Below are 15,107 nucleotides of genomic sequence, written 5' to 3' on the forward strand. Positions count from 1 at the left end.
TTTAACTTTATCTACAGCTAATCCAAACTGCTTGAAATAACTGTTTTGACTTCACTGTGCGGATTGAGATGGCAATGAAAACTAATGTGGTATGAATTTTGACCAATTAAAATATATATATTTAAGTGTCTAGATAATAAAAATGCGGTATGTTAATTACAACAGCAAACACACACGTCTAACGCGCGTACGTCATGAAAAGTCCCACTTGTTGCTTGTGAACGAACTAAACCAGCGTTGCACAAACTCCTCCCCAGAACCGCCCACAATACGGTCTCACGGTCGCAGGTTTTCACGTCGGGGAATTCAAATCTCATCTCACCTCTTTGGCGTTCTTTATATATACTCCAGTATCCTTTCAACGGTTGCTGCTGTAATTGGCCTTCTTTGCTTGAAAACATTCCAAATGTTAGACATGAGCTAAGGAAGGCGTGTGTGATAAATGCCCTGAACCAACTTTATCTACGCTTGCGAAGAAGAGCCGGAATCGGAGGGATCGGTAAGTGATGTTTGCAAGCACACTATCCTCGCGACACCTCGCTTGTCCAGGCGTGCTGTCCGAGACGAAGTGTCCATGCAAGGTTCCTTTATTCCGGTGAAAATAAGTAGTGCATAAATATGAGCTAATAGTAAGACAATAAGATAATAGCATTACGTCAACCTGGGATGTTTTTGTAAGATTTTTGTTGTTCCCTCAACTACACACTGCCGTTTTTCAATAGAAAACTGACTTGATTTGTTATTATTGGGAGCCATTATTTCGTCGCCTTACAATGTTTAGGCTGCAAGCTCGTGGAGCTCTTAATACTATGCTTAAGGCTCGTGCGCGCTCTGAACTTTGTTTCGGCATGTAAAAGTGCGGTTATGTGTTAAAATGTATTTCTACCTGACTAGTGTATTTCCATGCGTTTGTTTACTGTAGTATTAGGTATTACTAGAATAAACTACGTCGCGAGAGTTTGAATCCTACCTTAATGTAATAAGAAAAAAATATTTTGCCAACTCCACCAAACTGTTTAATGCTCATGTAAAGTCAATCCGCTCCTCAGGTCCTGCGAGCGTAATTGCATTAGCTAACTTAACACTCTTGAGTCGTTTCCCAAAGACAGTGCTCTGCACTATCACAGGATAGCAGCTGCTATAAACAGATTCTTTAAGCTCTGTAAGGTCCTCGACACAAAGGTTCAGATCTAAACAAAGCAAGGTTGGAATATATCTTAGAAATGTGTTTGCAAAGACGAAGCCATGATTAAAGTGGGTCCCAAGAATCTATAGAGCCAGAATGCTGCTCATTAATCAACCCCAGTGGGAGTAGGCACTGATGCTCATCTTGCCAGACTTATATACCCATATTAAACAGATGGCCTCCAAGACTAAATAACATTTTTAAGTCATGTTATTCTGCCTTCAATAAAGTACACTTAATCAGAACTTGGTGTATTAGGCCTAAAATCAACAGTCAAGGCAATTGCCCTCTCTGAAATTGTTTTGGAAAGGTCTGGAAAGGTCAAATAAAAACCAATATTACTGTCTTCCGATGACTCACGCCAAAATTCAGGTGTTCCGGAATGCTTACTTTTATTAGACTGAGTGTGTCTTAAGAAGGCAGGTGATTATTTCTGATAGAAGTGTGACAGTGTTATAAACCTTTATGTTGGGATGCAGACTGTGGTATCAGATGTGTGTGGGACCGAGCTGCAATGTGGCAGGGAGGGGCACAGCCTGCTTATGTGTGAGCTGTGTAGCCTGAGTCAGAAATCTACAGAACATTCATTGACTATGCATGCTTGTGTTGGAAAGGGGGGTTGGAGGGAAAGAAAGCGAGGCAGAGGCAGCTGCTGTCATCTTCCTAGGCACTAGTTGCATCATTAATAGATGCTATCAGCAGAACTTTTTTCTGCTAAGATTTATTTGTTGTTTGCTAAGATCTATTCCACAGACTTCAGTAAATGTATAGTTTTATTGTGCACATGGTTGATCTATCCCACAGACTTCAGTAAATGTATAGTTATATTGTGCACATGGTTCTATATCACTAGGGTACAAAGTTGTGTACTGGTTACACAGGAAGTTTGAAGACTGTAGACCAAAGGAAGTGAGCTCTGTTGCATCGGAGCTCTCTGTGGCTTTCACTGTGACACACAACTGTCTTTTTGAGTCACCACAGGCAACATGCTTTGTAAACAACACTCTTTTTTGGTAGTTTCTTGAAATGTACACATCTTGAAATGTCCATATTTCTCTCCAAGTAGTCCAGTTTGGAACATATTTGAAAGTCTTTTCTGGTAGTGATTTGACTGTTTAGATTCTTTCATCCCCTTTAGAATTCTCCTGTTGCCTGGCGACCTTTACTCCAGCTGTAGAATTCTCCTGTTGCCTGGCGACCTTTACTCCAGCTGCACGATGGGGTCGTATCGGCGGCCCAGGCCGCGTTTCATGAGCTCACCAGTGCTGTCAGACCTGGCGCGCTTTCATGCCAGCTCACCAGCACTGCAGCTTTCCAATGCTAGTGTCTGGAACAGGTGGGCGTTAGCTTTTTCACACATACAAATGTGTTTATACCAGCTGAAGTGAACCGGCTGTTTTTGTGGAAGAGATCTTGAGTTAAATAGTAATGTCACCTTTTCAGTGCTGTTGGTAAAAATTCTTTAAAAAAAACAAACAAATTGCAGGACACTTACTTGATCGATGGAAGAGCAACAACTAGCTTTGGAACTGATAAAGGACTATATCCCTGTCCGTGCATGTGGAAAAATACAAGCGATCCAGGAGAAAATAGTTCAGAGGATTTTCCCTGTGTGCTTGTACTGCTGCTGCTCCACTCTCAGGAAACTTGCTCCAGGATGTTATTCAAATGTGGGGGATTTAGAGCTATAGAGGATATGGTGACGAGGTTTCCGATTTTGAAACGGAAATGTATATATCCACATTTAATGCAAACCACAGAGCGTATATTTCATCACAATTACTTAATCAGGGACCGTCTTGAGGAAGTTACCTATGTATAACTCTGCAAATTTGACTGCTTATTTTGCCCTGGAATTTCCATATTAACAAAATGGAAGCACACGTAGTTTGCTTACTTTTTTTAGAGGCTGATTCACATGATGTGCTTTCCAGTGTCCAAATTGCTGTCATCAAAGTCTTCCAAGGAGGAGGGCTCCAGACCAATGAGCTGCACAGTCTGAATGAAAGCATCAGGTGGGGAAAAAATGTGCAGGCTGACCATAATGCAGCCCTGCATTAGCACCTGTACTTCACTTCAGGTTCAGGCTAGAACGACAGGGTTTGGACCCTGCATTCTGGCCATTTTCTCTGGAATCAGAACCACTTTCCCCCAAAGCGCCAAGATCCTTCTGTTGATAATATACACTGAGGGTACCCTATTATGTGAGCTCATACCTCACACCGTATCTGTGTGTTCTCAGGTGGCTTCAAAGGACAGAACTGGGATCCTTCATGCCTGAGTACTTTCAGGTGAAAGTGACAGCTGAAAAAAAGAACAGCATAAGAAAACAACTCAGTTTGTCTGCTTGTCTCAAACAATACGAATATCTAGCGATTTTAATATACTGCAAACCAGCATTGGTGATCATTGAAAAAATGACAAATTATTTGGCATTACGATTTTGTTTACAACAGTATTCTTTAACATTATTAAAGCATTATTTCACCAATTATTTCATTATTTCACTAATTTTACATAGGATCAGCTCTTGAACAAAGGCCTGGTACATGTATTGGAAAAAATTCAGCTTCATGAATGTGAGTGCTGAATTTGCACATTTGCTAAGCATATGTTTGTAGTGCTCTTTCTATATAGGTGGCAACAGACTCTATGTGTATTCTAAGATAATATAAATCAAAAGAGAATTTTGCATATACATTAGGGCCATACATGCTCAAGTTTAAGCAGTTTGTTGTGTGGAAGTATGTAATACAAGCTGAGAATCTACCCTTCTGTTTTTGTTTTTTTGTTTTTTTTTTCTTCTGGCCAGATACAGACTGGCTCCAGGCTCTATCTGAGGTGTGGGTAGCATTTTTCACTGAAATCCTGCCAACACTTCAAGCCATATTCTACCCTGTACAGGTAAGTGAGCTTTGTTGTCTAATATGTGGTTAACCTGTGCAGAGTCTACAGACAATATGGGCTATTGTTTTATGTGTTTGTGTGTATGTGCGCACGCCTGTGCATGCAGGGCCAGGAACTGACTGTAAGGCAAATGGCTCTGCTGGGTTTTAGGAACCTAGTCTTGCTGAAGCTTCCTCTGAAGAATATGCTGCATACTGCCTCTTACCCCCCTGCCATAATACAGATGCTGCTCATATTACAAGTAAGGATTTCAGTTTGCTTGACCTGAATTCACTCCAAGACTGATGAATATTTCACTTCTCTTCAGAAGATGAAAGTAGCAGAATGTTTCTCTGATACTTTTTTTAGGAGAAATGTGGTTTAAAAACACAAAATGCTGAAGTAAAGAATTACAACAAATAACAGCAATGCTATTTGAAAGGTCTACAATTAAGTGTTGCATGTAAGTGGCTGGCATTAATCAGGTCACTGTCATAAAGATACAGTTCTTTCAAGTGACTTTGTGAAAGTCTCAGGTGGACCAGACCTTTTGAAAAATATATTCTTACAGATGCCACAGGCATGTTGACGTGACCCAGTCATCCTTTAATAGTTCCTCACACATGGACACATGAAAACTTTTGACTGTGCTTTCAGTGCCACCTTTTATCACCTTTCAGAGATCTGGAACATAAACCTAAGGAAGGCCTGGATTCTTTTGTGTTTGTGTGTGTGTGTGTCTAAACACAGGGGATTCATGAACCTGGTGGGCCTAGTAAAGAATACTACCTTCTCGAGAGCCTAGTGGATATGGTTATCTCGCCCTACCTGAGTAACTACCTCTCTGTGAGCCAAATGGATTCATTTTCAGGTGACCCTTCACTTTGCACAATCAGACTTGCCATGCCCATGACAAGATGGCATGTTCTTGCTAAATGTGCCCTGTTCTTTTAACTGTCACACTAGAATGTCAGCTGGAGCAGTCCAAATTGGCAACCATTCCACACTTTGGCCAGCCAGAAATCACGGTCACACACTTTGCTCAAGAACCGCCGCTGGCACCTCTTGTCGAGCATGAGGGTGAGGCCTATCTGGAGAGGACTGGGGGCGTACGTCGTCACACGGTCGCCAACGCCCACTCAGACATCCAGCTCCTCTCCGTCATGAGCAGGATGCACCCAGGCGATGCCAGCGCTGTCCGGGCAACTAAGGCAGGGAAAGGTGGGTCTCCCAGGCCTTGCTGCAGTGAACCAGTCACCATCCTGGACACGCCGACCGCTCCATCAGGATCCCTGAGACACCAGAGCACTGCTGAGATGACCTGTGAACTGACCAGCTAGTGTGTCCTGGAGGGCACAGGAGTCCTCCCAGAATGACCCACTTGCCCAGAGAAGTGTCCAGTGGAGTTACACTCAATTAACTTTGTGAATAAGTGGATTGTATGGGTATTTTTAAGTGTACTACTTTTTGGACATAAATTGGCACAATTAATAACTTTTATCAATTATACTGAAAAAGTGGACTAAACATGTGCAGAGCAGCTTTCATCTCCATCCAAAAGCAACATCTACTTACAACTTCCTTCCATGATTCCTCTTGTAAAACACCTGCATACATGAACAGCCACTTTTTACTTCATCACAGTGGCTTGTTCAGTGGAACATTCAGTGTATGACGGACAGGATGCTCTAAAGATGGAATGGAATTCATAATAAGCTTAGGTGTCTTCTGTACTGTGCACTAAGGGGCATGCTCTTTTTCCACTGAGAAAATGGCAAAGCTGTGTGGAATTTGTCCTGCTGAGCTAACATGGGCAATAGTGTGTTAGCTAAACTCTCACTCAGCTTTCAACTTCATGGAGTAAAGGACTCGAGTGCACTGATTTACCCTCCTATATGAGCTGAGCCTTTTTATTCTCTAGATAATTTTGATGGTGGACTTTCGTATATTGACCTACAGACCTGGGAGCCCTCAGACTCGTTTTATTTCAAACATTTTCATATTTGATATAGCAGTAGTCTAAATGTTTCTTGCTAGAACTGTGTTTAGTAATGTTTACATCACTGTATAATTTTGTAGTAATAAAGTAATTGGGTTATTCTGTAATCTTCTGGGTTGCTTAGTCATTCCGTGTTAGCCTATGTAATCGTGTTAACAGGGCATTCACAAGTGGGGTTTTTTTGGGGGTTTTTTTTTTTTTTCTCCTTTTAAAAGTACAAATAAACCATGTTAAATGTTGTGTTCCTAGAATAGATTCAGCATTAAGGAGCCTTAGTGGCCTTATTTGAATACTGATCCCCTGCAGGGGAAACCTTTTGTGTAGCAGTGTGAGAATCTGACCCGCTTGAGGTGACAGGTTGATGCTCAGTGCCTTTAAGCCCATGGCTGGGGTGGTAGTGCAATTTTTACTCCAGTGTACTACACACTGAATGTGAAAATAGTTATGTAGTGATGATCAAGCTCAAATATTTTACTATTACCATAATAATAGTAATATAGTGTTCATATTTAAAACTAGATTTTTAGAGCAGTTTGTGGGCGGGGGGGAGATTTCTGAAGTGTTGAATATTTAATTGAATTTTCTTGAAATTAAAATATATGTACTCCCAATGTTTCTGGTGTAACCTAAACTGTTACATTTTTAGAAACCAATTATGTGAATGTATGAATTAATTTATAGTATTATGTTGGGATAAAATAAGTTACTACTTATCTTATATCTCAAGAAACTATAGGCCCTGGGCTGTAAGTACCAAGCCTCTCAGACGTCATAAGGATATGGATTGGAATGCTTATATTCTGCTAAACAAGAACTAGCAGGAGACACACCATATTAGTGCTGAGTTTATACGCCCCACGCATTACACGATACAAGTGGATTACAAACGTTTTGCCCTTTCCGTGACCATGGTAGGCTAGGGCAGAGAGTGCTCTTAGTGAAAAAGACTGATTGATCTATTTTTCACCTGCTTTAGTCAAACGGTTACAGTAGGCCTGATAGTCTATCTTTTCTCGTGTTTGTGTACTTCTTATTCATTTGAAATAACTAATTCCTCACAAAACGCATCACAATTTCTTGCCCAGGTTTATCTCCTGTCTTCACTAGGAGGCGCATTACGAACGAGCGCCTGTGTCGCACTCCATTCCAGTTGAGGGCGCTGTAGCTACAAATAACAGTGTGGAAAGTAGCGTGAACACAACACTGGGAAGAAAGTCTCCCCGCGCATGACCGTCAGAAACGAGCTGGCCTATAAGCGATGGTAACGCGCTCATCGAAGTGTCCCCCCTGATATATTTATTTATTTATTTTAAAAATGTTTTAATGGTGTGCTATTTTTAGGAGATTTAGGTTCATTTGGCGTTGAAGGGGAGGTGTTTGAGAGGAAATACTAGGTGTTTATTTTAATCTCCCTGTGGATATTTTCACACAGATGGCCGCTACGGTTGAAGAGCTCTATCGAAACTACGGGATCCTTGCAGACGCCAAGGAGGATCTTAGCAAGGTGGGTTTTACTTGTCTGTGTCGCTCAGCCGAAGGAAACGGATTTTCGCGAAGGGAGTGTACTTCTTTCAGGTACTGTTAATGAATCAAATGGTTAGGTTAAGTAATCAATTGGCTATCGCGGCTTGCAAAAAGTCGTCGGGTCGTTAGCCGAGCTAGTCGAGGCCTACGACTGTTAGCGTTAGCAGCTAAGGTAACGTCCGTTAGCGCTCCTCTGACGAGCTAGACAGTCATCACGGTCGCACAGGCATTGAGTTAGCCGGTTGTAGCATTTTATATCCGCAAGTCACGATTGTTTGATGATGTTTTACAAAGTCTTATTATGGAAGTGATGCTTCATTTAAATCTAATTAATATAATTGTTTTTGACGTTTCTATTTTTAAGTAGTAGTTAGTGGATGTATATGTAGTACGTTGTGTGTACCGTGTTGACGCTAGCTAGATATTGTAATCTCATCGTAAAGCATAAAAATATAGTACAAGAAGGAAAAATGCGTTTTACTTGCTGATCGTAATCTTAATTACTTTCATGTTTTGTTTTGGGGTTTTTTTGCAGCATAAAGATGCCTACCAGGTTATTCTGGATGGTGTGAAGGGAGGTCCAAAGGAGAAGAGATTGGCTGCACAGTTCATTCCAAAGTTCTTCAGCAGTTTTCCAGAGATGGCAGACGCTGCAATTAATGCACAGTTGGATTTGTGTGAAGATGAAGATGTATCTGTAAGAACTTGTTGCCTGAATTCATATTTCTGTGACCCAAGTTTACTAAAAGGCCTACAATCACTAATTGTTGCATAATTGCTGTGTGTTTTGTATAAATGTACTATGTAGATCCGCAGACAGGCCATCAAAGAGCTCCCACGCTTTGCTGCTGGGGAGAATTTACCCAGAGTAGCAGACATCCTCACACAACTACTGCAAACAGGTATTGTACAAAAGCACAGAGGAATTAGAACTTGGTGATTTAGAATTTCATTTTCAGCTATTTATTAAACTAGTAATATATTTAATAAATGTTTTTATTTCTCATCAAAATTATTAATAAGAAAAACTGTCACAAATTTTTCATATTTTGGTCCTAAAGACTCGGGTCAACTTAGTCATGAAATGTTTTTATGCATTCACATACCATGAGTTACAGACAAATGGGTATCTATTTAGTCTGCGCATGTCAACAGATGGGCAGTAGCCTATGTGATCAGCAAATGTCTACTTTTACCCCCCTCCACCTATGCATGTACAAGTTTAGTTAAGTTATAAACTTGGTTTAAAGTATGTGTATGCACACCTTTGTCTGAATGCCAATTAAACCATTGTTTAGACAGCAATTACGTCTCTTTGAAGTTTGCTCTAATTACCTGCTAATCCTTTTTTTTTTATGTTTAATTTATCCTGATTTTTTTTTTTTACTCGTTTTGAGTGGTGATGTGAAAGTCAGTGAAGTTTAGCTTTGTTGAAGGCAGTGGCATCGAATGAAAGTAGTAATCTTGTTGAGGGCATCATATACGATACATGCTGTTATTGTTTTTATGCAAAAAGTGTTTTCTCCCCCTGTTCAGATGACTCTGCAGAATTCAACCAAGTAAACGGTGCATTAATCTCCATATTCAAAATTGATTCTAGAGGTAATATGTCTCAGTTTCAGTCCAACTTGTGAATATTTATAGTTAAATGTTGTGAAATAGCCATAATTACTCCATCCATCTACCAACTGTGCCATAATCATTCTTTCTAAGGGACTCTTGGAGGTCTGTTTAGTCAGATTCTGCAAGGAGAGGACGTGGTAAGAGAACGGGCAATAAAATTCCTCTCCACCAAGATGAAAACCATGCCAGATGAAACCATGACCAAGGAGGTAGAGGATTACATCTTCATAGAGACAAAAAAGGTAATTAACTAGACCTTAATTGTGGGTGACTGGCTGATCTTTGTGAAAGGTAATAGGGCAGGTTATTTTATAGCATAGTGTGTGTGTATATATACAAGGCAGTTCAAGGTTGTTTGGCCTGAATAGGTTGGGAGGTCCACCAGTTGGGATTCCAGTTTTTTGGCAGTCATCTTGAGTTAATTAAATGTTTCATAGGTTGAATCAGGTGTGAAACCATGCATGAGTGTCTCTCCAGGTTCAAATAAACATCTTTACAGCTGCCTAAGCAGGTTCTCTCAACCTGTAGCCCTTTACTCCATGCATAAGCTTCCAGCAGGCATCTGTAAAGTTGTTTGATTCTCATACTTCAGTTGTGATAAGACAGCTTAAACTAAAATGTAATTAACCCTGCACAACAGACCTAACACTGTTCTACGAAAGGTCTCAAGAGTTTGGCTGCTCTTGTACTGTGTTGTGGTGTAGGTACTGGAGGACGTGACGGGAGAGGAGTTTGTGCTGCTGATGCGTGTGCTGTCAGGCCTGAAGTGCCTGCAGACAGTGAGCGGACGTCAGCAGCTTGTGGAGCTAGTGGTGGAACAGGCCTTCCTGGAGCAGGCACTGAACCCGACCGACACTGACGGTGTGGATCGCCTGCTGCAGTGCACACGTCAAGCACTGCCTCTCTTCTCGGTGGGTTTGGCCTGGGATATCATTTCTCATAAGTGCAAAATCTCATTTGCCCTCCACATTTTTCTTTCATCTGTCTCACTGTGACTGCTATATAAAGCAGATAGGGAGCGTTAAGAACATGTGCTTAAAAGGTTTTGTGGTGTTTTGCTTTTTTTTGTTTTTGTTTTGTTTTTTGTTTTTTTCCTCCCCTTCCACAGAAAAATGTGCATTCCACTCGATTTGTGACATACTTCTGTGAACATGTCCTACCCAACCTCAGCATGCTCACCTGTCCTGTGGCACAACTGGATATCCAGCTTGAAGTAAGTGACTTCGGGTCTCTGAATAAGGGATTCTTCAACTCTGAGAAATTCAGTACAAACTGACTGATTTTAAGTTTAGTTTTCATGTCTGCCTATTACATTTATGGCATTTAACAGACGCTCTTATTCAGAGCAACTTTAAAAAGTGCTTTGTTGTTTAGATAGAATGAGTAAATGGCTCCAGAATATTAGAATCTATTATCTATGAGTGGTTAATTTTGTCGTCCGGTGACAGGCTGACACTCATTCTCCTTTCAGGTCCTCAAGTTGTTGGCTGAGATGAGCCCATTCTGTGGTGACATGGACAAACTTGAAGCCAACCTCATGATGCTGTTTGAGAAACTGCTGGTAAAAACTGAGAACGTCAGCAGTTAAGAGTGTGATGTGTACATTTTAAATACTTGTTATGAAAATGAGGGGTGTGTGTGTGTGATTCTATGTCCTTAAGGAGTTCATGCCGCTGCCTCCTGAAGAAGAAAATGGTGAGAATGCTGTGAGTGAGGAACCCAAGCTCCAGTTTAGCTATGTGGAGTGCCTACTCTTCAGCTTCCACCAACTTGGCAAAAAGTTACCAGACTTCCTTATTGACAAGATCAATGCTGAAAGATTAAAGGACTTCAAGATTAGGTGTGTGTGTGTGTGTGTGTGTGTCGGTCTGTGCCCAAATATCAGTAATTAAATCTACCAAGGGACCTTTTAAAATCCCAGTACCTGGTTTGGAAGAATAGTTCCCATATGGTTTGTAATCATGCTCATGTCGTTAAATCTGTAGGCTACAGTACTTCGCACGAGGGCTGCAAGTGTACATCCGGCAACTCCGCGTGGCATTGCAAGGCAAAACTGGTGATGCACTAAAGACTGAGGAGGTATGGCTGTGTGGTTATTCAGGTCAAACTTTCACTTGTCCGTACGCTGATTTATAATACAGTCTTGTCACATGTTGATGCATGTCTTGCAATATGTGTATTTGTATCTTTTACACCAACACTGGTGATGGCATTTATAGATGTTTTGTTTTTTTCTTAGAATAAAATCAAAGTTGTGGCTTTGAAAATCACCAACAACATCAATGTCCTTATTAAGGTAACATTTGAAATGGTCACATTATTATTGAGAACAAGGAAACCTCTGCTACTCTTGTTAACTTTGCTGTTTTGGTTGTTTGTTTAGGATCTCTTCCACAACCCTCCGTCCTACAAAAGCTCTGTAACCCTGTCCTGGAAACCAGTGCAGAAGACAGAAGCACCAGTTGTTCTGGGGTAAGCCCTTCATCCCCCTCTAGAAAGACATTACAAAATTAAACTTTTGGTCTTTGTTTGACCCCCGCCCCTTTTTTTTTTTTTTTTTTTTTTTTTTTTTAATAGTTCTTCAGCTCTTGGCCGTCATGTTTCTTTTTGGTTAGTGAAACCTGTCTTCTATGTCCTGCAGACAGAAACGCCCATCAGGAGAGGACATGCCAACAGGAAAAAAGGTTTCTCCATTGCCAAGGAGGGATGCACGGCAAATATACAACCCTCCCAGTGGGAAATACAGTGCCACCATTGGCAACTTCTCCTATGGTGAGACTGATTAACTGAACAATACAGTTTTACAGTGGTGAGAGTAATGGGATGGATGCACCATACAAAGGAAAGTGGCAGTAAATCTTAATAGCATTTTGCTATGCTTAAGTTGGCAGAAGACCTTCCCCTGTCAATTACCAACTGGTCCGTAAACGTCCTCTTCTTTCAAAGTAAATGCACTTCAAACTTTATAAATGTTTCGCCACTGCAGTGCGGTTAAGCATGTACCAGTCAAAAGCAGTGTACTGCTGTCATATAGTCAAATTTGTGTGACTGCAAAGATGATTAATGCTCTGGTTTTGGCAAATGTACTGGTGATGCCAGACATGAGATGGTCCTATGCAGGCTGCATGTACCATGGTCCATATGTGGTCTGTGCTCTTCATGCCCAACTCACTGGGCAATTTAAAAAATTGCCTATGTCTTTGCAGAGCAAAGAGGTGGGTTTAGAGGCGGCCGTACCCGCGGCTTTGGCGGAAGAGGAAACAGAAGTCGAGGGCGGATCTACTGAATGGGCACTCAATACATTTTCTAGACATCTGTAAACACCTGCAGGACTGCCATGCATCTACACATTCACTATTCAGAAAGCATCAGACCTGTTCATTTTCACACTTTTACCATTTAGTGTGCTCTACGCATCCATGACTCTGCTCCTCAAGTTTGTTCCTGTCTCTTCAGTATGTAATTGTGGGAATTCTGCAACATTATCCTCCCCCAGTAAATCTTTTTTTCTCCTCCCTCTTCTCTGGGCCCTTTTATGGAGCAGACACTGCAGAGGTGTAATTTTGGATTGTTTTTGTATGGTGACACATCCTTTGTACTTTTTTTAACCTTATAGTTTTTCAGCGCTTTTGTTGGATAAATTGTCCTCACATGACTTTGTAAGATACAATTATGTTTTCCTTCTGCATTTTATTATAAACTAGTTCTAGTCTAAATTTTTTGCTGTCAGTGTTTGGTAATTTTTGGAAGAGATATTTAAGTTTGTACTAGATCTGCTTTCATGCCCTGATCTGGGCTTTGCTTCATTTTTGGTAAGTATGTGAAAAAATTATTTTTAGCAATGTAATACTTGATGACATTGTCCTCATAGATGATTAGCGTCTTGAGTCCATTATATAATGGAAATTGCAATCACTAAATTCTTACATTTTTAGACAACTTTTTCATGATCTTTGGGTGTGTGGGGGTTTTTCGTTTGTTTGTTTTTCTTGCATGCATATTTACGAGACTTTGAAAAGTTATTTAAGTGTTTGGATTAAAAAAAAATCAAATTGCTGTATTACTAGTTTTCATTCTGATTAACTAAAAGTAATCTGAAATGATCTAATCTGGTTCTGTATTGCCTTTAGGTATTATTGTTGTGTGTACATGAGTTTAACTGGCCTTCCATTGTTAAAGTGCCCAATATCTTTGAAATTTCGCCTAGTCATAATCCATGATTTGCTAAACATTTTTCCTGTGAAAAGCTAATGAGTAACATGCAAAATGGAGATTCTTAAAATTCAGTGGTTCACAAAATATTTTTGAGACGCCTAGCACGAGTGCCCTTGACTGGGTTATTTTAAAGAAATGTATTTTGTCATGGGCTCTTTTCTCTATTAATCTGCATCAGGATGATTAAAAGGCAGCTATCCCTTTTTACTGAATATAAACTTGTTAATCATCGTCCTAGTCCAAATTTCATGCACCTCAATTTTTTTCTTAAGTTTTTCCAATGTTTTCTTATGACTTATTATGACCTAGTGTGTCTAATCACGAACGCTAACTAAAGCTGAGGTAAGGTACTTGGGGCCCGGGGGCATCAAAGTCCAGTCCTGGAAGCTCAGCAGTGCGGTTTATTTCTGCTTGGTTCAGCTAATTTGGCTGGTTTCAGCGACATGAATTGAGCCTAATTTTGTGCTAAATACGTTACCAATGATGGTGTACTCTTGGACATTTAATAGTCTCATCTTAGGTTTAATGTAGAAATGGGAAAATGGTTTGAGTACATAAAGTAATAACCTAGTTCTGTCCAAGACTAGATAATGATTTAATATTTTTTTAATTTCTGTAAATTATTCTCCCAAATGACGAATGTGGCTATTTCAACTCATATTGTTAGGTGCGCATAATGTATTGCACCTGAAAGGCAAGTGTGTGAACAAGGACGCACATGTGCTGCTCATGTACAGCAACTGTATTGAAGTGCCTATTGCTCCCTTTGTGGAGATTCTACAGCATGCTGGAGGTAACTGTGTGAGGTAGAAGTTTGGTTCATGAGGTTCCGCGCACCTACTATTTAAAAATATAACTGTTTGCTAGACTTTACTAACCCTTAGCCACAGCTTTGACACTCATTTAGGTGTTCTTCCTTAATGTTTTAGCTCTTGAAGATGTCTTTGCAACTCAAGTGACTGAAGTTTTACAGCCTAAACTTTTCAAATTTGGACAGTGGTTTTGCCATATAAGATGCATGAGGTCTTTTATGAGTTTTATAAGTACAAAACCTTGACCATGCAAATGTTGCATGAAATATATATATATATATATTTATTTTATTTTTTTTTTTTATTGTGTAATCTTGGAACATCGGATGTGAACTGGCCCACTGACCATGGGCCACTTTTAAAGCTTTTGTGACAGTTTTCAGAAAATATTTAATGATTGGTGAAAATTCAATTGTAACTGGTGTATTGCTTTAACATCCTGTAGCAGCGACGCGGAAGAGCCAGCCAATGCCATTTGTGCTCAAGCTCAGCTCTTTATTGAAATGTGAAGTGTTAAAAAGCCTCATAAGCACCAAACAAGCAGGAAAGGAACTTAACGGGGGAAAATGTGGTGATTGTATGGGTTGAAAATGATAAATGCTACACCTTCATAAACCAAAAACAACTATTAATCATTAAATTTAAATTAAGTACAACCCAAGGAGCGAGACACAGCATTCTGGGGGTCCTTGCTGTGCTCCTCTTTGTTCTCCAACCTGCCCAGGTTCAGTGTGTGACCCTATACAGTCCCCTTATTAAGATTCAGCCATAGTGGTGACCAACACAGCCTTCATAATGTTCTGAAAGCACACGGGTGCCTCTAATGCTGTGGTTTCTCTGCAATCAAAGTTCTGGCCTCTGG

The 15,107-nt window shown here is 40.4% G+C and overlaps 2 protein-coding genes across 4 annotated transcripts; both read left to right on the forward strand.

Annotated features, from left to right (window-relative positions):
* The first annotated feature begins 278 nt into the window (after positions 1-278).
* On the forward strand, positions 279-6,178 carry prr5l (proline rich 5 like). 3 transcript variants are annotated; one of them, XM_027018391.2, is made up of 9 exons: positions 279-499; positions 2,325-2,522; positions 3,121-3,201; positions 3,429-3,477; positions 3,708-3,765; positions 3,999-4,090; positions 4,200-4,334; positions 4,823-4,943; positions 5,039-6,178. In XM_027018391.2, the coding sequence occupies exons 2-9, from the start codon at positions 2,404-2,406 to the stop codon at positions 5,410-5,412; spliced, it is 1,029 nt and encodes a 342-aa protein (XP_026874192.2). In that variant the 5' UTR covers positions 279-499; positions 2,325-2,403; the 3' UTR covers positions 5,413-6,178. The 3 variants fall into 3 exon arrangements, with proteins under 3 accessions (XP_026874192.2, XP_026874193.2, XP_035377950.1); XM_027018392.2 differs by having other exon boundaries at positions 4,005-4,090; XM_035522057.1 differs by having other exon boundaries at positions 279-2,522.
* A 1,083-nt stretch (positions 6,179-7,261) lies between these two features.
* On the forward strand, positions 7,262-13,278 carry api5 (apoptosis inhibitor 5). Its single transcript, XM_027018390.2, has 15 exons — positions 7,262-7,332; positions 7,504-7,575; positions 8,131-8,292; positions 8,404-8,497; positions 9,132-9,197; positions 9,309-9,460; positions 9,923-10,129; positions 10,327-10,431; positions 10,690-10,779; positions 10,880-11,058; positions 11,204-11,297; positions 11,458-11,514; positions 11,602-11,690; positions 11,860-11,990; positions 12,425-13,278. Exons 1-15 carry the CDS (start codon positions 7,330-7,332, stop codon positions 12,502-12,504), a joined length of 1,581 nt encoding a protein of 526 aa, XP_026874191.2. The 5' UTR covers positions 7,262-7,329; the 3' UTR covers positions 12,505-13,278.
* The last annotated feature ends 1,829 nt before the right edge of the window (positions 13,279-15,107 follow it).

Source organism: Electrophorus electricus, chromosome 2, assembly GCF_013358815.1.
Source record: "Electrophorus electricus isolate fEleEle1 chromosome 2, fEleEle1.pri, whole genome shotgun sequence".
In the NCBI taxonomy this organism is placed as follows: domain Eukaryota; kingdom Metazoa; phylum Chordata; class Actinopteri; order Gymnotiformes; family Gymnotidae; genus Electrophorus; species Electrophorus electricus.